The 25224-nt window shown below is 35.4% G+C and overlaps 1 protein-coding gene and 1 pseudogene across 5 annotated transcripts in view; one reads left to right on the forward strand and one right to left on the reverse strand.

Annotated features, from left to right (window-relative positions):
* Ralgps2 (Ral GEF with PH domain and SH3 binding motif 2) overlaps positions 1–25224 on the reverse strand; it is a 209990-nt gene that overhangs the window by 53931 nt on the left and 130835 nt on the right. For all 5 annotated transcript variants that reach the window (XM_090340356.1, XM_090340357.1, XM_090340353.1 and 2 more), the window contains exons 4-8: positions 24759–24809; positions 15308–15391; positions 14882–14971; positions 12768–12860; positions 6260–6386 (exon numbers count right to left, since the gene is read on the reverse strand). In XM_090340356.1, coding sequence (XP_090196482.1) covers positions 6260–6386; positions 12768–12860; positions 14882–14971; positions 15308–15391; positions 24759–24809 — 445 coding nt within the window. The remainder of the gene's footprint in view (positions 1–6259; positions 6387–12767; positions 12861–14881; positions 14972–15307; positions 15392–24758; positions 24810–25224) is intronic.
* On the forward strand, positions 6607–6917 carry LOC150057707 (cytochrome c, somatic pseudogene; annotated as a pseudogene).

Raw genomic sequence — 25224 nt, forward strand, 5'->3', positions numbered from 1 at the left:
TTTGGTAGAAAGTAAAGGAAATATATCAAATAGATACTAGAGCACTTCCAAGTACATAGAAGAGAGTAAGGGTAAAAAAAAAACAAAGACATAAGTGATGTAATGAAAAATGGGGCTGTTGTTTTTTGGCCAAGGAAAAAGCTAGGGTTAGCTGCCATTTGGTCAGAGCTCATTTTCAGGATCCAAAAGAAAATGAACACATTTTATTGCTGTATGAGCATATACTACTCAACAAACAATCAAAATAACGGGGTTATCCATAGTATATACTACGCATAGTAAATACATTTTTCCATTAGGTATATTAAAATCTGTCAGTGTTTTCTTACATTTCTAATGAAAGAAAAGGAAAAATAATGCAATTAATTCATACAGAATTAAAGAAAGCCTTTGAATTTTGTTGAAATTAAATAGATATGTGACTATTGAGAATTATCATTTGGGATAATAACTGTATATGGATTAGCAAAAATTTCTTAAAAAGTTTTAGAGCTCAGTATTTACCCTAACTTTTGTCTGTAAAACTTATTAAAAATAAAAATAATTCAGACAATCTGAAAATTACTATTAAATTACCTCTGTTTTAAAGTTTTCATTAGCTGTGATAACTTTATAACAGTGTAATATAAAGACAATGAAGTCAATGAATGACAATTATTAATTCAGGAAGTAAAGATATTAACCTCTACCCACAGTCCCCTCTTATTAAAGCCACAGTAAGTCACATAGAGGCAGTGACAATGTCCATTTAATTTCTAGTTATGAATTGAGCACCAAGCAGTGCTAAGCAAATGCTGGTTTGTCAGCTGAGGTATCAAAAGTAAACTAGGGATATTTAAAAACTTGATGGAAACAAATTCATTTATTATATTCAAATGAAAATGAAAATAAAGTTGTACCAAACACTAGTGGCTCCTGCCTTTAATCTTAACTGTGTGAGAGGCTAAGAAATAAGGATTAAAGCTCACAACCAGCCTGGGCAGACAAATCTGAGAGACTCTTATCTCTAACCAGCAAAAAGCCAGAAATAAAGGTATGCTTCAAGTGGAAGAATATCACCAGCCTTGTGTAGAAAAAACTAAAGAAGGGCCAGGAGTTTGGCCGACTGATAGAATGCTTGTCTTGCATGCACGAAGACCCAGGTTCAATGCCTTAGTACCACATACATAGAAAAAAGCCGGAAGTGGTGCTGAGGCTCAAGTGGTAGAGCTCTAGCCTTGAGAAAGTCCAAGGACAATGCTCAGGCCCTGAGCTCAAGCCCAGGACTGGCAGAAAGAAAGAAGAAAGAAGGGGAAGGGGAAAAGGGGAAGGGGGAAAGGAGAAAGGGGAAAGGGAAAAGGGGAAAGGTTCGAAGAAGGAAGGAAAGGAAAGGAAGGAAAAAGGGAAGAAGGGAGGGAGGGAGGGAGGGAGGGAAGGAAGGAAGGAAGGAAGGAAGGAAGGAAGGAAGGAAGGAAGGAAGGAAGGAAGGAAGGAAAGAAGGGCTAAGGAGCATCTTGGTCTTCAGTTCAAGCCTCAGTACCAACACAAATTAAAAAAAAAGAGAGAGAAAGAAAAAGAAAGAAAAAAATTAAGCATAATGATAAAAGCTGGAAAGAGAACATTTAACTAGATGAACCAATAACTACTGAACGTTTACCTTATATGATATAAAGCCTTGAAGAATGCAAATAAAGGCATATATTCTTATTGCAGCAAGACAAATCAATCAAAATATAGAAATAAAACATAGTATAAGCCAGACACCATTGGCTTATGTCTGTAATCTTAATTACTGAGGAGGCTAAGATCTGAGGGTTGGAGTTCAAAGCTGGCTCAGTTAGGAATGTCCATGAGAATCTTTGCTCCAATTATTTGAAAACTGGAAGTAGTGCTGTGGTTCAAAATGGTACCACCTTGAGTGAAAAAGCTCAGAGACAGAGCCCAGGACAAGTTCAAGCCCCATGACTTGGGGGGGGGGGTAACCAACCACATAGTTTATATTTTTTTCAGAGGTAGAAGATGATACTAAAGATCGCCTTTGTCTTAACCGACTGTACTTTATATTTTACTCTACTTTTTAATTTAACTTTTAACTGCCATACTGCTCTGCAGTTTTGCTTAGGTAAGGGTTGGTACTCTGTCATTTGCTGAAGTTAGTTCCCTGATTATTTTAAACTGAAAATTAAAAGGAAGCAGAGAAAGTTGTATAAGGGTGAGTCTTTATATTTAACACCAAAATACTAAACTTAAATCCTACAAAATGACTAGAGGATTTTACAAAACTCACTAGAGGATTTTTAAAAACTCACCATAACATCATATTTCTACTTACTAGGAAATAATATACCATACTCTAAATTTGCATATTTTCATAGTTTAAAAGCTATGTTCTTTTTCCCAGATAGCATTCTCATCTGTTTGAGCCATTTCACACACACACACACTCTCTCCAGTAGAAATGAGGTTTAGAACATACTTACTATATCTCATACAACCAAATTATTTTTATATTGTTTTAGTTTTCTTTCTCTGTAGCAAAGCAAACCTTCTCATGCCAAGCCCTTAAAATTGTTCTCCTGTGACAAGAACAAATGACTGCTGCTAATGATTTTCAGATTTAAAGCAATGATTTCTCATATAAAACAATTTTTCCTTGAGATTTGCCAGAGCAATTCCTCCCTAGACAAATTGCATCCTTGTTCTAAGAATTTTTCATTGTATTGTCCAAACTGACTAATTTTTACCTTGAATGCAAACCAAAAGAAAAGAGACAATTTTTCAAGGGATGCCTAGTAGAAAGCCAAAAACATTTCTTCTACTTCTAATTTAATCCACATTGAATTATAAATAAGTCAGCACTGTAGAAAATAGTTTACTATTACATAAACTCCTATCTGATCTTTTTAAAGCTTCACACAGAATGGCTAGTTTCAATTAATTTTTTTAGAAGAGGAAATAGTTTGGACCACTTCTCTTATGTTAAGAAACAGTGATTGGCCATTATGCACTATATATGTTTCCAACTGAGACTTTCTTTTTCTAAGAATTTCTATAGGCATAATGGATAAAGGATAGCATTGTGCAAATTCTGCATACCTAAAGAAAAGTGAAATGAAACTAATGATTTGCATAAGGATTATTTTCAAATGTCTTCAAGCCAAGTTCTATCCTACAACATGTGTAGCATCATAGAAATGTTTAGTTTTCTTGGTGACTCCATTTGGCCTATTTTCATATGAATGGGAAAGGGTTCTGAAACCAAAGTAAGTAAACACACACACACACACACACACACACACACAGCCAAGACAATTAAATTAAAATGTGAAAAAAGTCTAAACTAGCAGGATGGAAATAAGTATTGTATCTTTATTCTTCAACAGAATTCAACATAAAGATGATGAATCAAAAGAATGAAATTCAAGCAGTCAATAAGTTATGTAAGAGGTTGGTTTTTACTTTCTTAAGAAAGGCAATTCTGGCTTGACAGACTGAATTTAAGTCACTTGGTAGATTTACTATAAAAACTATCACTACAAGCCAGCCCTGTGGCTCACGCCTGTAATCCTAGCTACTCAGGAGGCTGAGATCTGAGGATCAAGTTCAAAGCCAGCCCAGCTCAGGCACAAAAGGACCTGAGATTCTTATCCCCAATTAACCTCAAGAAAACAGGAAGTGGGGCTTGGCTCAAGAGTAGGGCAGTAGCCTTGAGCTGAAGAGCTCAAGGACAATGCCAGGCCTAGTTCAAGCCCCATGACTGCCCCTCCCCCCAACAAAAACTGTGACTACATTAAAAGGATGATTTTTAACTTATCTGACAAATATTCTATTTTTTAAGTCCATCACGTTTTTTTTTTTTTTTTTTGCCAAATGGTCCAATAATCTCACAATCTATAGACTCTGCAAAACAGTACATGGTGAACTGTAAGATGATTAGCAAAATATAAAATTATATAGATGCTGTATATGCTTCTCATTTTCTCATCAAATTTTCTACCATTTTCCCCATTTTGGCTTTTAATTCTTAGATAATCCTCAGACATATATACCCCAATTTATTAGAGAACACAAAAAGCAGGTTAGGAGGAGGAAAACCGGGTAGTTTACAGGTAAACATTGTTAAAATTAGATAGTCCTGAACAAAATTCATTTCACCAAGAACAGTATGAAGCAAATGATGGTTGCCAGCTGAATCACTAGGGATAGCTATGAAGAGCTGACCTATATAAATATGCATCCAAATACACTGGTTCTTTTAAACAGAAACTAAAACAGTTACTGTGGCAACAGGAAAGCTAGAAAAGGATCATTTAATTAAATAAATCAATATATATTAAATGTTTACTTCTGTAATGTAAAATAAACATATCAAGCTCTACTGATGTGTTCACTTAAGCTATGGTAGAAGGTAAGATGAGGATCATGTTGGGACAAGGGAAAAACAATGATGAGTTCCCTTCTGCACATGTCAATTGGAGTCACCTATAGATGCCTCAATCAATAAATCAGCATGTAAAATGTTATGATGCCCTAAGAATAAGGTAAGCTAAATGTACAGATTTAGTCTAGATATGTCATTAAGCAAAATGTGAGAAAAGCCTGAATGAGACTGCTACACTGAGATTTTTTTTTTTTTTTTTTTTTAACAAATAGACTAATACCTTCTTAGGAATACCCAAGTCAGCCAGGAGTCTGGTCTAGTGATAGAGTGCTTGCCTAGCGTGCATGAAGAGCTGGGTTCAATTCCTTAGCACTTAGTGCTGTGGCTCAAGTGGTAGAGCTCTAGCCTTGAACAAAGTGTCTAGGAACAGTGCTCAGACCCTGAGTTCAAGCCCCAGAACTGACAAAAAAAAAAATACAAGAAAGAGGTCAGAAGAGGACCCCCCCCCCGCCAAAAAAAAAAAAAAAAAACAAGCCAAAAGTATAGAAGGTAAGCAAAGAAATACTGGTACTAACATCTTAATCACAAAATTAAGGTGAGATCAATGGGGACCAAATTTCTATTGAGTAAAGAGTGAGGTAAATAGGATGCCAAGCAAAAGGGCGGGGGGGGGGGGAGAACAGGATACCAGGTAAAATACATGATGACAATAAAAAATAAGATTCTAAGTCATGAGAACTAAGGGACCTGAAATAGAGTCATCAGAGATCAAAATGAAGACATAATACTTTATTCAAATTAACAACAGATCTCAATGTTTGCCTCATCTACTTCAACTCAAAAGAATGACTATTGTTTCTTTCAGGTACCAGATTTGCAACAGAGAAAGTATAGACATTAAAATTCTACTAAACTACTTTGCTAATAGTTTCCTCCCATTCTCTCTTTGCATGCATACTGGAGTAGTCAGGAGATTTATGTCTGCACAAACACATCCACAAAGAACTTAAGTTCTATACCAAGCTGAACAATATAAAGAAAGGATCTCTGAGCTAAAAATCATAGCTTTAGGATTTATTTTGTCATTTTCTCAGTTAATTAAAAAATTCTCATTTTTCTAGAAGATACAAATTATCAAATTTAATGAACAGCTTTTGGGGTTTCTTTTCATTTAAACAAAACAAAGCATTATTTATATTTTGTTGAAAATAATCTTATGTTACTGGTTAAATAGTTCTTGGCATTTATAAATGCTGTAAGGTATAGAATAAGGTGATAAATTCACCCAGCGAAACAAATCCACCAATACCCATTTAAACTATACTTCAAATTTCACATTAAAATATCTGTCAACCTAGCGACTCAGAAGGCTGAGATCTGAGGATTGCGGTTCAAAGCCAGCCTATGCACTAAAAAGTTTGTGAGACTCTTAGCTCCAATTAACAACCAGAAAACCAGAAGTGGCACTGTGGCTCAAGGAATAGGGCAGCAGCTTTGAGCTGAAGAGCTCAGGAACAATGCCTAGGCCCAGAGCTCAAGTCCCACAATCAATGGAAAAAAAAAAATCTGCCAAGTACGAAAGAACTTTGGTCAAAGTCTTCAGCTAATGGAATAAATTTCATTACAGCCTACTTTTTCATTCCTTAAAAGCATTACCAAAATGGCTAAAACACTGTCATTTTAAAAGATGGCCCACTGCTAAGAAAACCTAAGTTTAAGAAAAACCTGAATGGCAAAAAGCTAATTAACATGAAAATACATCCCAGATATTAAGATAACAACCTCTAGTTGGTTTTTTAGATTAGCAATCTTGCAGAGATTTAAGAATACATATATCTACTATTGAACTTCATATAAATTACTGATTAATGAAGAGCAGCACATAGTGACATAACTTACCTAAATATGGAATGCAAGGTGTCATCTTCAAGCTATTTATATAATCTCTGAGTCTTTTGTAGTTATCTTCTTTACTCATTACATATTCTAATTTTTCAAAGGTAGCTTTGTCTTTTCGACTTAATAACTAAAAAAACAAAACAGAAAAACCTGCTGTGAAAAAGAAAAACTACATTCATTACCTGACTTATGTAATTGTAACCTGTTTGTACATCACCTTTATAATAACAATAAAAAGAATTTTAAAAGAGAGAAACTGGTTGGTGTGACCTTGGGCTAGATTAGACGGACGTCTGCCTTCATATCTGGTATCCTCCTTGTGGTAGCGACGAGAAAGTGAATTTAAAATGGGTGATGTTGAAAAAGGCAGGAAGATTTTTGTTCAGAAGTGTGCCCAGTGCCACACTGTTGAAAAGGGAGGGAGCACATGACTGGGCCTAACCTCCACAGTCTGTCGGGTTGAAAGACAGGTCAAGCAGCTGGATTCACTTACAAAGATGCCAACAAGAACAAAGGCATCACCTGAGGAGAGGATACACTGATGGAGTACTTGGAGAATCTCAAAAAGTACATCCCTGGAACACAAATGATCTTCACTGGCATTAAGAAGGGAGAAAGGGCAGATTTGATAGCTTATCTCAGAGCTACAAATGAGTAATAATACTTATCTATTTACTGCAAAACAAATAACTTTATAATGCATATCATAATTCAACTGATTTCTAATAATCAAATTTCAGATCGTAAATGGCTGACAGAATATTTTTGGACAGTCCCGATTTAAGTAAAACTGGCTTGTGGTTAAGTGAATATGATCTTTTAAAAATCCCTTCATAGTTTCAGCAGCAGGAAAAATTAACCTGTTTGAATTTGTGATCATTAACCTGTTAGAGGCAATGGTTGAAAATGAGGCAATGTCTATATTTTTGGTCTTGACTATACCAATTTAATTAGAATTCCCTGTCTCTGAATCTGCCTCTTACTTATTGAAAGGCATTTTTGTGTGGCTTATGTATTAATGTCAAATAAAGAATATTTAACACTTGTCACATTTAATAGTTGGTCTGTTAAGTTCAGATGCTTGTAAAAGTGACCATGATAGATAGTTTATTTTTAATTCTTTACTAAGACAAAATTATAATTCAGGATTTTATGCAGCTATTCAGAAACAAAATGGTGGAACTACTATGTATATGTGATTGATAGTGGTGCTTTTTGCAAACTTTTTAGAGAAAGGAATTGGAAATGATGTGGCCATACGACGTAAGGTAATTAAATATTACATGACCTTTTGATTATGCTTGCTTTAATGACTGATGTCAGAACTTATTCTTAAGAGCTATAGTAATGAGGGGAGGTGGGAACTACTTGGCACTCCTAACTGCTCCATGTAAAGAACTATATGGTCTAAGCAGGGCACCGTGCCTCACGCCTATAATCCTAGCTTTAATTCTAGCTACTCAGGAGATTGAGATCTGAGGATCCTGGTTCAAAGCTAGCCCAGCATTATAGTCTGTAAGACTCTTATCTCCAATTAACCTCTAAAAAATGGGAAGTGGCACTGTGGCTACAGGGGTAGAGAAGTAGCCTTGAGCTGAAGAGCTCAGGGGCAATGCTCAGGCCCAGGGGTAGGGCAGTAGCCTTGAGCTGAAGAGCTCAGGGACAACACCCAGGCCCAGAGTTCAAGCCCCACGACCAACAAAAACACCAAAAAGAACTACTTGGTCTAATATATACATGACTGACATTTGATAATTTTCATAATTAATCAATAACCAAATTACTAAAATCCATTTGGGGTGTAGTAGTATTATTTATAGAAAGTACACTGAACTACCTGGTTGTCCATACAGGTATTTCTCTTAGTGATATCAGACAGTTGAGAATTATTGTTTTCTTTTTTTCTTATTTGTCCTTGTGATTTGTTTAACTATGTGACTATCATTTAATAGGTGATCCACAAAGTCCTAAAGGGAAATACTAAAATATTACACGTTTTTACTTATAGGTTTCCATTTTCTCTGCAAAAGATGTTTTCCAGCCCTTTTAATTTTTGCCTTTTTGCATTACTTAATGAAAGCAAACTTGTGTATTTTTAATTGCATAAACTTTAAATGGAAAGGCAAAACTTAAGTGAAATGGAGTTAGATAAAAAGGCAGTTTTTCATGTGTTCAAAATTTTCTCTATATTCTAGGACCAGACCTGGTGGAACACCCTTGTAATCCCAGAAACTCAGGAGGCAGAGTCAAGGTCCAAGGCCAGACAAAATGACTACAAAACTCTATCTGAAGAATAGGCTAAAAAAAGTAAACTTTAAAAAAATAAGCTAAAAGTGAGAGATGTGGGAGATGTGATTCACCAAATAGAGCTTAGCATGAGGTATTGAGTTCTATTCCCCATGCTGAACAAATCTTGTTTTTTCTTTTTTAATACTGTATAGTATCTAAAACAATTTTTTTGGTAATCCTAAGTCTTGAACTAAGGGAATTATTTTCTTCCCAAATCTTTTTCTGCTGCTGGCATTATTATCTTTACAGTGTCATTTTATTCTACATTTAAAAAAGAAAGAAAGAAAAACACTGTGTGCTCTAACTCCAGTTTTGGCACCATTACCCCTCTTTTGGCTCAGAATATGAAACTTCAGGCAAAACTCATAATGCTTTATTGGTATAAATGAAGAAAGGCCCCCACAAATTTCCAGATGTTCCTGGCTAGACCGCTGTAGCTTCATAAACTTGACAGTCACCACTGGAAATGCAAAACTCTCAGACTACTCCTCATATTTTGATATGTATTCTCAATAGTATGCACAAATGTATGTATAAGTAAGCATTTGTTTATTATAGACCTAAAGTGCAGATTGGTAATCCTTTACATCATGGCAATTATTTACCCCTGCTATCACTATATTAAACTGGTTAATTCTCAACTTTATAACTAATATAAATGAATCATTTTCTAATCTAAGAAACTCATATCAATTAAAAAAAACCTGTTTTCCTTGCATTTCTAATTCCCTTATCTTTAAGCAGTAACCACTACCCTAAAATTGGAGTTGATCCTTTCTTTTGGTTTTATTTATCTGAAGAGCATTATTTATAGTCTTTGGCAACTGCTTTTTTTTAGGTCTGAGTCCAGGACTTGAACTCAGTACCTAATGATTTTCCTCACTGGCTAGCACTCTACTAATTGAGCCATGCCTCCAATTCCAACAACCACTGGTTTTTATTTTGGTAGTGTAGGGAATCCACAGCTTCAAGCATGGTAAGTGCACATACTACCACTGAGCTATAACCTTAGCCTGACAATTGTTTCATTGGGCCTCAAGCTCTCTCTAATCCTTTTCACTAAAAGCTGATGATCTACCACTCGAACCATACCTCCTTGTTATAGAGTCTCACAGGAGTTGTTTTCTTTGCCAGCGCTGGCTTCCAACAAACCATCCTTAGGTATCAGCCCCCTGAGTATTTAGGGTTTATATGTGTGAGCCACCAACACCTGGTTTTCAAGTATCTTTTGATAGAAATTCTTACTTTAATATTGCAAAATTGGTTTGATGTAGTGGTGATATACATCATCATATCATCTTACTCTCATTGTGTCAACTTTTCACACCTTATCTAAAAAAAATCCCTACATATACAAAGCAAGAAACCCCTTTATGCCATACTAAACCATCATTTTTATTTTTAGTTCTAACAGCTCTGAAGTTTTGCATTTTGCATTTAAGTCTTAATTAATCTGATAGTAATTTCTGTAAATGGTGTATGAGCTCAATTTCTTTTTTCCAAACTATAATAATCTATTTTGAAGCTCCAATAAATAAATGGCCACTCATTTTTCATCAGTTTATAATATTTCCACCATTGCTATATTTCAGAGTTCTAAAGCAAAAAATCTATTTCTAAGTTCTGTATCTGGTTTCACTGATATACCTAAATCTGCTCAAATTATACAACAATCTTAATATCTGTACAGGCAAAGTAGTCATATCCTCAATCCTATTTTCTTTAGGAATGTCTTGGCTGTTCTTAAACCTGTACATTTTAATATAAATAAATTTTATATTTGGTATTTCTTTCAAGCATGATTAGGATATAAGTAACAAGTTAAAATTGCATGTATTTAAGGCATACAATATGTTTTGATATGTGCATATATTATAACTAATAAACCCATCAGTTCAGAATTACCATTTGTATGTACATATTAGTAGGAACACCAGATATATTCTTTCAGCAAATTGTATATATACTATATAAAATTATTTATTATAATCATGCCATATATTAAAATTCAAAAATGTCCACGCTACATAATGAAACTGTATGCCCACTGTACACCTCCAAGTTTCCACAAACCCCTAGAAACTACCATTCTACTCTTTCTATTGAGTTCAACTTTATATTCCACATGTAAGAAACAGTACTTCTCTGTCTCTGGCTTAATTCATTTAGGGTAATCTTTTCCAAATTCATTCATGTTGGAACAAATTACAGCATTTTTTCTTGTAAGTTTGAACAGCACTGTGCATATAGTCAGAATTTTCTGACACAGATTTCTTCCATATCTTGCCTACTATGAATAATGCTGACGTGAACAGGGAAGTGCAGAAACAGCTCTTTGAATACTGATTTCGGTTCACTGCACGTACACCCTCAAGAATTGCTGGATCACATGGTAGTTTTGCTCTAAATTTTCTGAGAAACTGCCATGGAGTCTACAAACTTTCATTCCCACCCTCAAGGTACAAAGGTTCCTTTTTCCCCAATACCCTTGCCAATGTTAATTACTTCTTATCTTATTGGAAAGAGCTTCCTAACAGATTTGTGATATTTCACTGTGGTTTTAATTTGCACTGTCCTGATGATTAGTAACACTTTCCCATATACTACATGGCCATTTATAAGTCCTTTTTTTAAAAAAATTCATCAATATCTCCCCGTCGAGGGCAAGTCACCAATGATCTACCTTCTTTCCACAATGTACTATTTACTAAAGTCTCTATTACTTTCCAACAGCACCATCATTTGAGGATAAAGTATTCAAACAAATGCCTTATGAAAGGTTTAAGATATAAATCATAACTCTATACCTATTACACAATAATTTCCCATTCTTACACAGTCCCTGACAACTTCCATTCTACTCCTCTCCATGAATTGGACTATACCAAGTATTTAATAAAAGTTCTTTGGTGTCTGCTAATTTCACACAGACATGTCTTAAGCTTTATCCATAGTATAGCACACTGCAGAATTTCCTTTTTAAGGCTGAATAATATACAACATTTCAGTTATCCATTCATGAACAGATTTTGGGTTATTTTAATTTTGGAGGTATCATTAGAAAATGTTGCTTTGACGATAGATATAAAAATATCAACTGCCAGGTATAGTGGCTCCCACCTATAATCCTGGCAACTCAGAAGGTTGCTATCTTAGGATCACAGTTCAAAGCTAGCCTAGGTAGGAAAGTCTGTAGGACTATCTCCAATAAACTACCAAAAAAGCAAGAAATGGAGCTATGGCTCAAATGGTAGTGTTACAGTTATAAGCCAAAAGCTCAAGGATAACACCAAGGTCCTGAGTAAACTGTAACCCCTCTATACATCACCCCAACAGTAAAATGTTTTTTAAAAAAGTATTAGATATAAATTTAAGTGAGTCTAAAGATTTACATGCTTAAAATTTAAACGAAAAATACCTGAAAGACTAAATACAGATTCAGGTAACTCTAACATGAAATGTGTCGAAATACTCATTAAATATTTGAACATGTAGCCTAATGTCGTGGCTCATGCCTGTACTCATAGCTGTTCAGGAGGCTGAGATTGAGGATCACTGTTCAAAGCCAGCTTGGGCATGAAAGTCTGTGAGACTCTTATCTCCAATTAACCAGAAAACAAGAAGTGGTACTGTGGCTCAAAGTGGTAGTGCCCTAGTCTTAAGCTGAAGAGCTCAGAAATAGTGCCTGGGCCCAGGACCAATGGCAGGGGGGGGGGGGGGGGAAAGAAAGCATGTATATGTGTCAAAATTCATATAGTTTCTTGTCAAAGAAATGCACTCAAATATGATTAATATCAGAATGTACAGCAACATCACACAATTCCTTATTTTATTTCTAAAACTAAAAAAAGTAATGATATTAGGAAATAACATCAGGAAAATGAAAGCTACAGTTTAAACCTCAGTCTAGATTAAATAACTTTTTAACATTCATACTTCCCCATCAAATGAATATAAAAATGAATGTAAAAAATGCTTATGGAAGTTAATAAAACCACCTCCCCCCGAAAAAAATAAAACAAGCAACAAACAATTCTACTTATAAATTCTATGACAAGCTGATGGAGTGCTTAAGGAGAGAACTAAATACAAAATAATTTTTAAAAATTCCTATCTCTTGTCATAATATTGTCTTACTAAGAAGTATAAAAGAACTAATATATCTATTTTTACTTCTGACCAAAAGCCTAACTTTCATCAACTAAGGAAGATTACTCACCGCCCATGTTTTAGTCAACCTGAAAATTGGGGCACTCTGTAAGCCAGAAACCACTGCCATGAGTGCATGAAGGTTATTAAGCTCATACAACTTCTGAAGATTTAAGAAAAAGGGAGAGAAAAAAAAATAAATGGGTGTAAGAAAAACATAGTAACATGCAACTGAGGAAATTGGTAATTTATTATTAATTCGTAATTTATTACTTTCATTGTCCACATCTGTATTTAAAGAGTACTCACCATGTTTAAAGTGTTTCCCTCCCATACAATAAAACTTCCATATTCTACTTTGGTATTGCTCCCCACCTCTGGGAAATAAATACATTTCTAACTGGGTTTTTTGGTTTCCTTCCTTCCTTCCTTCCCTCCCTCCCTCCCTCCCTCCTTCCTTCCTTCCTTCCTTCCTTTCTTTTTTTGCCTGTCCTAGGCTTGAACTCAGGGCCTGAGCACTGTCCTTTGGCTTTCTTCATGGCTAGTGCTCTACCACTTGAGCCACAGCACCACTTGCAGCTTTTTCTATGTATGTGGTACCGAGGCATCAAACTTGGCTGGATCTTGGTGCATGCTAGGCAAGCACTCTACCACTAGACCAAACTCCAGGCACCATATTTTGTTTTTGTTTTTCCCAAGTATATTCTCAAGTTTACCTGTAAGCAGACTCCTTTTTTATACTGTTCTATTTCTATGTTACAAGTTTCAGATAGAAGATAAAACTATTATAAAGATGGTATGTTCACTTTATTCTACCATATTTCATTCACAAGTGAAGTCATATGTTAAAAGAATCCTAGGAGATAAGTGTGGCTAAAATTACCATACTTTTTGGTGAACTTTTCATAAACTTGGAGCTGATACAAGTTTATCTCAGTTATCTTTTTGTAGAAATGTCCTGTTTCACTATTGTCTCTAAATTCTGATTATCCTTGAAAGCCACACTCTTGTTTCTCTTGCTGCACTTATATCTAGGTCACACAAAACTTCTCTATTTATATATTTGTTAATATCATGTATACAATTCTTTTAGAAGTATTGAGTATATTTTCCGTATGACTGGTGATCTATTTAAGAAGCAAACAAACAAAAAAATCTACTGTATATTCTCTTACTTAATCTTATATATAGTTTTCCCCATCATCTTCAGAATAGTCTAGTATTTATAATTATGTAACTATAATGTAATTTAGTGACTCAGCAAGGAGGAAGGATATAAGAGGAGGAGGAAGAAAGTAAGAGAAATACAAGAAAAGGAAGAGAAAATAAGACTTTCATTTAAAAAAAAAAAAAGCTGGGTATAGTGGCTCACGTCTGTACAATTCTAGCTACTCAGGATGCTCAGATCTGAAGATCAAAGTTCAAAGCCAGCCTGGGCACAAAATTACCTGAGACTCTTATCTCCAATTAATCTCTAGAAAACAGGAAGTGAGACTTGGTTCAAGGGTAGGGCGGTAGTCTTTTGCTGAAGAGCTCAGGGACAGTGCCCAGGCCAAGGGATGGGACAGTAGCCTTGAGGTAAAGAGCTCAGGGACAGCTTACAGGCCTAGTTCAAGCCCCATGACCCACCAAAAACCAACCAAACAAACCAAACAACAACAACAACAAAAAACCTGAAGCTGAACATGGTGGCACATGTATATAACCCAAGCATTCAAGAGGCTTAGACAGAAAGACAGAAAGTTTGAGGCTTGCCAGGTATAGTGGCTCAAGCCTATAATTCTAACTACTCTGGAGGCTGAGACATGAGGATGGTTCAAAGCCAGCCTGGCACTAAAGTCCGGGAGACTCTTATCTTCAATTAACTACCAGAAAACCAGACGTGGTACTGTGGCTCAAGTGGTAGGGTAGTAGCCTTGAGCTGAAGAGCTCAGGGACAGCACCAAGGCCCAAAGTTCAAACCTTACAACCGACAAAAAAAAAGAAACAAAGGAGGGAAGGGTGGGAGGGAAGGAGGGAGGGAGGGAGGAAGAAAGGGAGGAAGAAAGGAAGGAAGGAAAGAAAGTAAGTTTGAGGCTAATTAACAAGCTTTATTTTCCAGTTTCAAAATTAGGAGCAAATAAAGTATCACAGGCAAATATCCACGGGTAGTATTTTGAACAACAGAAAAAATATTTTACTTACCTTAGCAGTTTTAATATAGTGGCTCAAAACTTCTGCTCTAATTTTTAATGTTTGAGCATGAAGAATCTCTCTTACAACCCAAAAGCTTACCTGAAAAAATATTAAAATAGTTGAAGGACAAGTTTATACACTTGGTAGAAACAAACTAATAAAACTATTTGATGATGTCCCCATATCACTTTAAAAAATGTTTTCTCCTTCCCTTATCACCAAGACATAGCCAAATCTTCAAATATTGTATTCTCAAGAATACAAGAATATACAAAAAAAAGGAAGGGAAAAATGGAAAAGGAAAGAAAACTCCTCCCCCTCCTTTTTTGGGTGTCTGTCCTAGGGCTTGGATTCAGGGCCCAGGTGCTGTTCCTGAACACTCGCCTCTTCCCTCCTCTCTCCCCTCCTCCCTTCTCCCTCCCCCGAATAACTTACATGATTAAATCTTCTGGTGAAGGCAACTGCATTTGGTGCAGAACTATATTTTTCTTTTTTATTCCACCCACAACTTGAAAGCTCCTAAAAAAAAAGATAAAAATTAAATAGAAAAACATCTTGATATATTACCTTTTAATTTTTACTGTTTAAATAGTAGAACAAAGAAGTTTCAATTCAATATGTCAATTTATGAGTACAATGCATCTTTATCAGTATTACCCTCTTCCATCATTTCCTGTGGTCTTTTCTTTAATGACTTTATTTAAAAGGTACATACAAAAATAACTGTCATAGGCATTCTGTAAAATCATGAAGGCAAGTTTTATTATAAAATGATTAAAATCATATGCCTAACAGAACATAGGAAAAATTTTATTTCATAGTCAACATTGGCAAATTCTTCCCAGAACAGATTTAACCCCAAGAAAAAAGAGCCAGAGATAATTACTATATGTCAAAGTTCTTGGTACACAGCAATTCATTTGACCAAATATTTATCACTATAATTTATCAAAATAAATGCAAACTTAGATAAAATACAATTATAATAATCAAATTTATGTTAATGCTATAATCAAAGTATATCAGTCTATCAAACTTACTAATAAGAATATCAATTAAATGTATAAAAACCACTTAAAAGTACCCACTTGACATAAAATTCAATCCATTATAGACATTTACAGATTCATTGTATTTTCCTGCTGTAAGTAATGTTATGCTATGAATATTCTTATACTTTTTCTGATATTTCTAACCAGTTCCCAAAAATAAAAGTCCTAAAAATGAAATCACTAAGTCAAAGAAAACTTTTTCAAGGCTTTGATACTTAAATTAGGCATATTATATATCTTTTCTATGTATTAGAGCCTTAACCACCCTAACTATAAGAATTGTGTTTGTTGTTAAAAAGAGAATGTAGGGGTAAGTAGAGGGTTGTGAATTATCTATAAGTCCACCACTCAAATAAAATGTATGGAACCATATTCCAAGTCAAGGGCATATATGGGCCTGCCTGTTATTTGTTTAAAGAAGTCAACCTAACTGTTCTGCCTTCAGTGATAAAATGTACTGATTGTCGATTTTAAATCTTTCCCATCTTGAGAAAAGATATCTTAGTAACAGCAGCAACAGTCATCCCTAATACAGAAATTATTACATGTTAATTAAAAAAATTTTAATATATACTACAACTCATTGGAAACTATCTTTATCATGTGTCACTATAAATAAGAAACCTAGACCAAAATACTACAAATTGTGACCTAAGATGGTCTTGAGCACACAATCCTGCTAACTCAACCTCCTGGGATCACAGGTGTATACCACAATATCTGTCTATGGCTTAATTTTTAACATTTTTTTCCTTAAAGAATCTTTTTCTTCTGTGATACTGGACAGACCCAAGGTTCATTTAAGAAAACTCTTCAGGCTGAGAATGTGGTTAGTGGTAGGGTGAAGCCCTGAGTATAATTCTTCAGTACCACATACACAGAAAAAGCCAGAAGTGGCACCAGCTCAAATGGTAGCATGCTAGCCTTGATCACAGAGAGGCTCAGTGGACAGAGCCCAGCCTCTGAGTTCATGCCCCCAAACTGGCAAACAAAAAAACCCCACTCACCTACATGTTATATCTTTAACTTCTATAATGCTTTTTTGATCCCTCTAATAAAGTCATATTGTTTTAGGAAAATCCATCCAACTCTGGAATCTTTCTGCATAATTTAATTAAAAACTTTCTCACTTCAAGGAAACCATTGTTGTCAACAGAAGGAAGAAAAGAAAAGAGATGTATAGTCATATGACTGGGAGCAAATGGTTTCAAGTTCCACTTTAGCTCTTCATTCTAAAGAAACTGTAAAAACCAAAGTTTAAAAAATCTCAATTAAGTTGCAATTCTGCTTCAGAAATCTTTCCCTATTTGAAACAATTTTCATTACTACCCTATCTGATATAACAAATAAAACAAGAAAGATGGAAGATGGATTAGTTGCCAGGGGTTAAGGATAACAGGGTATGAGGGACGGTGGGATGAGTGGGATGAGTATGACATAAAGCAAGAGCTCTAAGGGAGTAGGCGTGTGCGTGTGCGTGATTATACCATAGAACTACAGAGACATGCTGCAACATGAATTTCCTGGTTTTGAATCTCTTATACAGGTAAGATGTAATTGCTGAGAAAAACAAAGGGTAAACGGGACTCCTCGGTGATATTTTTGCAATTCTATGAATCCCTAGTTATCTCAAAATTTAAAATTTAAAAAACAAAAATAGCAAAAACCCATTTAATGAGTTGTGAAGCTAAAATTTAACTAGGACTCTAGGAACTCACTCACTACTGTCTTCTTCAACCTTGACATGCATTTATGGTCTTAAAGGAAACTTCTACTTCACCTGTACCTCCCATCTGTTAATCAATTTCTATGTAAGGAAAAAAATTGCTTGTCTTTGCTGAGGGAAATTAAAACAGGCCATCTTTAATATGCTTTTTTGATATATTTCAAGCTGGCTATTAAGAGAAAAAGTCATAGGAATGGCTCTGAAAGGTCATCTTTTTGTTTCAAAACGAATTTTATGTAATAACTTCTTTAGAATGAGCTGGGCACCAGTGGCTCATGCCTGTAATCCTAGCTACTCAGAAGGCTTAGATCTGAGGATCTGGTTCAAAGCCAGCCTGGGCAGGCTTATCTCCGGTAAACCACCAAAAAAACTGGAAGTGTGGCACAAGTGGTAGTGCTAGCTTTGAACAAAAAGAAGCTCAGAGACAGCACCCAAGCCCAGGGTTCAAGGCCTAGGTCAGGCCAAAATAATAATAATAATAATAATAATAATAATAATAATAATAATGATAACTGAGTACAGTGGCAGATGCTTGTAGTCCCAGCTACTTGAGAAGTTGAGGGAGGAGGATCACTTGAGCCTATGAGTTTAAAGGTAACGTGGGCAATATAGCAGGTTTAGTAAAGAAAGCACTGGATGGAAGCAGAAGCTCTAAGATTCTCTTTTTGCTAAAAAGACATGTTTTCACAAGAAGAGAGTGGGATTCAACACTTGGCACAAACAGAGATTACAATATAGTCTTCTAAAAGTAAGCACCTACATAAAATTTTTCCAGGTGTCAAGATAGCCCCAGTCCCAAATGCATATTCTTTTGTGTGTAATGCAAGATAGTATGTAAACATCAATCACTTGGCGTTTCCTTGAGTCTCATTATAGATAGCTCTTGTTTAGTTTTTCTCCTTAATCTATATACTGTCAGTTCACTTCACAGACTGAAATTATTGAACCCCTTTGGAAGGAAAAGAGAAAATCTAACTCTCCTATAGTCTCAGCCTTGTTTGTCTGATTCTAGGATCTTCCTTTTAAGACATAACCACACTAGAATGCATTCTAAGAAATAAAACCTGACAAAACTATCATCTTTGTATTACATGTCATCCTTGTCACAGACTAACACATTAGAAAATCTCATGTGAACACTACCAACTTGAGTACACTTAATGACTCAAATTGCCTTCATATAGAATCTGATTTTAAGAATATGACTGTTCTAAACATATTAAAAAAGCCTCCATCTTAGCAAAGGCTAAATGAAATACACTGCCTGCAAACCCTTAAAATGTGTTCCAATGGATTTAGCTTGTAATTTTGAACTTGGTAAAGGTAACAGCTCAGATATATGAAGGTCTTTTCTTAACAGTTACTGAAAATATATTTGAAAGAATATTCATGGATTCATTCTGAACCATGAAATTATTAAGCACAATTTTCAGTTGTATCTATTTTGGAAGCACATGGGAAGGAAAACCCCCACAACTGATGACCACCTACCCTATGAAAGAATTACAGAATTCACAGGAGTCACAGCTTCTCTTACGTCTCGTAGGTCTGATCTGTAAAGTGAAATTCTTGATCTAAATTTCCTCTTGTAGGTGCCAACACTCTTAAGAGGACTGTTCTAAGTGTGATGATGTAGGGATACCTATAGACAGAAGAAGAGAAAAGGCCAATATAGACCAGCATGTAGACAGAGTTCAAGGGAGGAAAGGAAATTGATAGAATTCAAAAGACTGATAGGTGGGGCAAACACTTGGGACGGGGAAGCCTCATGAAAAGGTACTTGTTGCTGAGGAAGTTTTATACTCAAAAGTAGAAATCTTTAAAGGAATACAATTTATCCATCTGCATCTAGCCTATATGACTAGGTAGAAAGAAGAAAGGAAAGAAGTCTCTGCCAAGATGAAGTATTTCCTACCATTCACATATTTCTAATCCACAAAATATTTTCAAAGAATCCAACTCAAATGTAATGGAATAAATGAAAATTATCCCCTCTCGGGCTGGAAATAAGGCTTAGAGGTAGGTACAGTACTTGCCTAGCAAGCATGAAACCCTGGGTTTAGTTCTTTGGTACCACACAAACAAAAATAAAGAAAAAATGAAAAGAAAAAAAACATTAAAATTAATTTTAAAATATCCCTTCTCTTTTCTAGTAACTCTTCCACTCCTTTGTCCTAATATGTTATACTTGCTTTATAATGATATCTAATAAGACAACAGCTGGCTACCTTCTCCTTTCATAGATGCCATAATATAGTTACTCTCCAAAACAACTTCCTTCATTTTCTCTAGTCCTAATCTAAACTTTTTCTTACTATTATACTACAATTTCATGGTCATCAACAGTAATAAAACACACTTGGCAAAAATGGCTGCATCTTGCTTAAACCAACTAGTCTACACGAAAAGTTTCAAGTTCACATCTTGAGTACTCTTACAATATATTCATGGCTTAAATCTTAATTTTAATGCAGTAACTTGCACTAATTAGGCCACAATTATAATATTCCTGGTATCATGCCTTTGGATATTGGCAAACACAAGAGGTTTGATATAGAAATCTTTTATTCAGAAAGCAAGAAATGTCCTAATTATGTTTTTCAGAAACATTTTAATAAGATTTACAATTAAGAGAATTTTTCCTCATTAAGCCATTATTCTCCCTTGATTTCTTGTATATCTTAGTTACACAGAAAGGCTTTACTTACTCTTTGTATTTAGTGTGCTTACTAATAATCTTGTCTCTATTACCAAGACTACCCTCAGATATCATAACTTCTTAAATAAAATAGTACTCACATATAACCTGTGATAGGCTTTCTTTGTACATAATATATCTATAGATTATTTAAAATACCCTAAACAATGTAAATGTTATATAAATGCATGAATATCCCTTTTTGCTTGAGAAGACAAATATCACTAAAAGGTTTTACCTCTGAAAGGTTTTAACAAATTACTCTCTCATTTCCAGAGAAGTATTAGCATCCAACCATGTTTTAATTTATACAAGTTTGAATAACCCTTATCTGAAATTTTTGTTATCAATTATGGTTCACACTGTGGAGTGTGCAAATTTGGGGATATGTGTATAGCAGATACTGGTTTAGCATTCTCCAATCTGCAAATCTAAAACCTAAAATGCCCCAAGATCCTTGAAATCCTTATAATTAGAAATGCTTGATTATTAAATTATTAGCATTGTGATTCAATTACTATAGTCTTTTTAAAGAAAATGGCAAGGACAAAAGCCCTTGTCAGTATTCTCTACACATCTGTATATGTTTAGTATAGATGTAATATTTCCCCAAATATTTTCAGTGTATGGTTAATTGAATTCCTTCATGGATGGAGTTTAACAGAAGACTAACCAATACAAATGACTGCAATGAACTACTAGAATTAAAATGTGGACTTTCATCACTGGATATAATATCAATTAGAAGACTTTCAGGAAGAGCCTATCATTTTAGTAATTTGAAAACCTTGAAAGAGGTAAACATTATACAGTATAATGACTATAGTACAGACTTCAAACATAGGTTATACCTTATTACTAAAGAGAAAAGGGAATACACATCACCTTTCTGTAGTAACTCACCCTGAGCTGAATGACATAAAACGTACAATGGAAGGGAAACTCCATTAGTATAACATATGTGGCAGTGACTTTAGAAGAAAAAGTTTCACAGAGAATCAGAGGATTCATGACAGACCTAACCAAAAAAAAATCTTATGGGGCCGGTAGTTTGGCCTAGTGGTAGAGTGCTTGCCTAGCATGCACAAAGACCTGGGTTCAATTCCTCAGTACCACATACATAGAAAAAAGCCAGAAATGGTGCTGAAGCTCAAGTGGTAGAGAGAGTTCTAGCTTTGAGAAAGTCCAAGGACAGGGTTCAGGCCCTAAGCTCAAGCCTAGGACTGGCAAAAAAAAAAAATCTTATGACTAGAATAACATGAAGAAACTTTAAAATACAATCAAGGAAAGTGAGCGAGCACCAGTGACTCACACCTGTAATCCTAGCAACTGAGGAAGCTAAAACCAGAGGATTACAGTTTGAAGCCAACTTAGGCAGGGAAGTTTGAGACTCTATCTCTAACAATCAAAACAAAATAAACAAGGGGATGGGAGTATGGCTAGCCTTGAGAGAGCTCAAGGACAGTGCCCACGTCCTGGGTTCAATCCCCACAGCTGACACAAAGACACACACACACACACACACACACACACACACACACACACACACACACACATGTGCGCGCGCACATCAAAAGAGAAATTATACTGGGAGATCTCTACCTATGAAAGAAATACAGGAGAAAAAAATACTTCAACATGTTGAGCTTCAATTGAATATCAAAAATCACATGCGTTTATAGCATTGGAACCTCTTTGTATAACTTAGTAAAAAAATTAATCACCAAGAAATCAATAAATGTACAGAATGAAATGAACACTAATTTAGCCTGACTGCTGTATTACCAATAGTGAAGCCTGAAAACACTCTAAATTATAGGTGGAAAAATTCTATTTCCAGAAACTGTTATTTTTCAGAAGCCATATTGAATCATTAAATCATTTTTGCAGAAATTAGTCTACCCAGCTGGGCATGGTGGCTCACGCATGTAATCTTAGCTACTCAGGAGACTGAGATCTGAGGATAGTGGTTTGAAACCACCTTAAGTTGAACACTCCATAAAAACTCCATTTCCCAATTAGAAAAAAAAAAAACAGAATTAAAGTTATGGCTCAAGGGGTTCAGGGAGGGCAACAATCTTGAGCCAATTAAACTAGGAAAGAGCTAAAGTCCCTAAGTTCAAGCCCTAGTACCAGTACACACACACACACACACACACACACACACACACACACACACACACACACACACACACAGAGTTCAACATTAACAAAAATAATTCCATCATTCATATTTTGTTATTTTATTTTTTATACCTATCCTGAGGCTTTTACCTCAGGGCCTCACACTGTAGATTGACCTGGTATTGTGTGTACATCTAACTTTTATTCTACAATTCATCTTCCTTTGTATACCCCTGCTGCCGGCACTCACTGGCCTTTGCACAGATGTTCCTCTGACTGAAGCACTTTTTTTTTTTAAATCAAATAGTCTAATACTATTTATATTACATAAGATGTACAAAGAAACACATTATAGTCATTACAATTTAAAGACTAGCACAAATTTACATTTATTATTATAAATACACTCTATTTTATTTTAGAAAAACACAGGTTGCAGCGGCTCACGCCTATAATCCTAGCTACTCAGGAGGCTGAGATCTGAGGATGAAGGTTTAAAGCCAGCCCAGGCACAAAAGGATCTGAGATTCTGATCTCCAATTAACCTCTAGAAAATGGGAAGTGAGGCTTGGCTCAAGGGTAGGGAAGGAGCCTTAAGCTGAAGAGCTCAGGAACAGCGCCCAGGCTGAGTTCAAGCCCCAAGATCCACAAAACAAACCAAAAACCTGAAAAAGTATCTGTCTTACAAAGTTTCAGGATTCTATGTGGCTTTGTTTTAAAGAACAAAAAACATCTTCAGGGCCAGAAGTGTGGCTAGTGGTAAAGTGCTTGCCTAGCATGCATGAAGTCCTAGGTTCGATTCATCAGTACCACATAACAGAAAAAGCTGAAGTGGTGCTGTGGCTCAAGTGATAGTGCTCTAGCCATGAGAAAGCTCAAGGAGAGTGCCCAGGCACTGAGGTCTAGCCCTAGAACTGGCAAAAACTATATACATAAATATTTATATTTTTACTTGGAAAAAAATTGAAATGCCATCAGTTTTAAAACTCCTCTCCAATACTTAGTGTAGTTCTGATTTGGATATGGTTTGACTGCATCCCCCAAAAGTTCATGTGCTAGAAGCTTGTTCTCCAGTATTTGTATTGGTAAGTTATAAAAGTTTTAAGAAGCAGAGTGAGGTTGTACCATCAACAGGAATTTTCTCAATGAATGAGTTAGCTCTGCCAAGAGCAGGTTGCTATTAAGCTAGGCTACCACATACGCTTGAGTCCTGCTACATACAGCCTTTTCCCTTTCTACGTTTCTGCTATGTTGTAAAGCAGCCACAGGGCCCTGCGTTCAAGGCCAAAAGGATAGGGCTTCTTGATCTTGGACTTTCAGCCTCAAAAAAATATAAGCTAAATAAGCCTCTTCTGTATTAAGTGCTTGGTATCATTTTGCACAAAACAGCTAATCCTAGGTAATCTTATGGAAGGGATTGAAATCTGGAAGACTATTTTAAAATCTCCAAATCTCTAAATCTCTAAAATATATAATAAATATATTTCTAAAATAATAATAATCCATCTCTAAAATAATCAGCAAATACTGGAGATGCGGCTCAAGTAATAAGAGCATCATCAGTGGAGCACGTGTTCCAAGAAAGCATGAAGCTTTGAGTTCAAACCCTAGTACTAGCCAAAAAACACTTTTGTAAGGTATTCCCTACCTTTCTTCTCTCTAAAGTGACAGCACATAGTCATATTACTTAAAATAAGGAAAAAGAGTACTGAAGTAAGTTATGAAAGTTTCTAACTGCTAATTTATCATTTAAAAAGCTTCAAGGCAATTCATTCCATTTTTTTTATTTTCTTCTTCCAATAAAAAAGAACATCTAACAAAATGATTCAAACAATCCCATATATGACTCAGTAACATACAGGGATGGACACCACATGAGTTTCTAAGGCCTAAATGATATAGATGAGTTACATTCTCAAGCTTTAAATTAATATCAAATGTGATCCGGCAATTCTTAAATTTAATTTAGGATCCTGTAATTAATCATTTTCTATATTTGAAAGAATATTCTTAAAATCACTTACACCCATCTGAGCTAGGCATGGTGGTTCACACCTATAAATCCTAGCTACTCAGGAGGATGAGATCTCAGGATCAAGGTTCAAAGCCAGCCTGGGAACTGAAGAGCATGAGACTCTTATCTCCAATTTATTACTAGGAAAGGGGAAGAGGGGCTGTGGCTCAAAGGGTAGGACAGTTGTCTTGAGCTGAAGAGCTCAGGGACAGTGCCCAGGCCCAGAAGTTCAAGCCCCATGACACACACACACACAAAAAAAAATTACTTACATCTGGTTGAATAGCTTTAAATACTGGGACATCCATTAGTGTTATCTGACCCTGAAATAAAAACGTTAAAATAAAGTTAATTTCTCCTTTTTAACTCTCCAATGTAACATAATATTCTAAATAAAAGTTGTACTGCATAACAAATTAGTGAATAGTCAGTCAATTTTACAAGAGTTTAGAGAAAATGACAATTTAGTCCCTGTGTCATTAGATATAATCTCATGGCTACTTGTACTGAAGTTAACTGAGTTAGAGAATTTGTTTAAATGCATTGTTTCATTTTGCTTTGTTTTGCCGGTTGTGGGGACTGAACTCAGGGCCTGGGTGTTGTCCCTAACCTTCTTTGTACTCAAAGCTAGCGCTTTACCACTTGAGCCACAGCACCACTTCCAGTTTTTGTGTAGTTAACAGGAGATAAGAGTCTCAGGAGGATTTTTCTGCCAGACTGCCTTCGATCTGCAATCCT

This window comes from Megascapheus bottae, chromosome 10, assembly GCF_031878675.1.
Source record: "Megascapheus bottae isolate mThoBot1 chromosome 10, mThoBot2.hap1, whole genome shotgun sequence".
NCBI classification, from domain to species: Eukaryota; Metazoa; Chordata; class Mammalia; order Rodentia; family Geomyidae; genus Megascapheus; species Megascapheus bottae.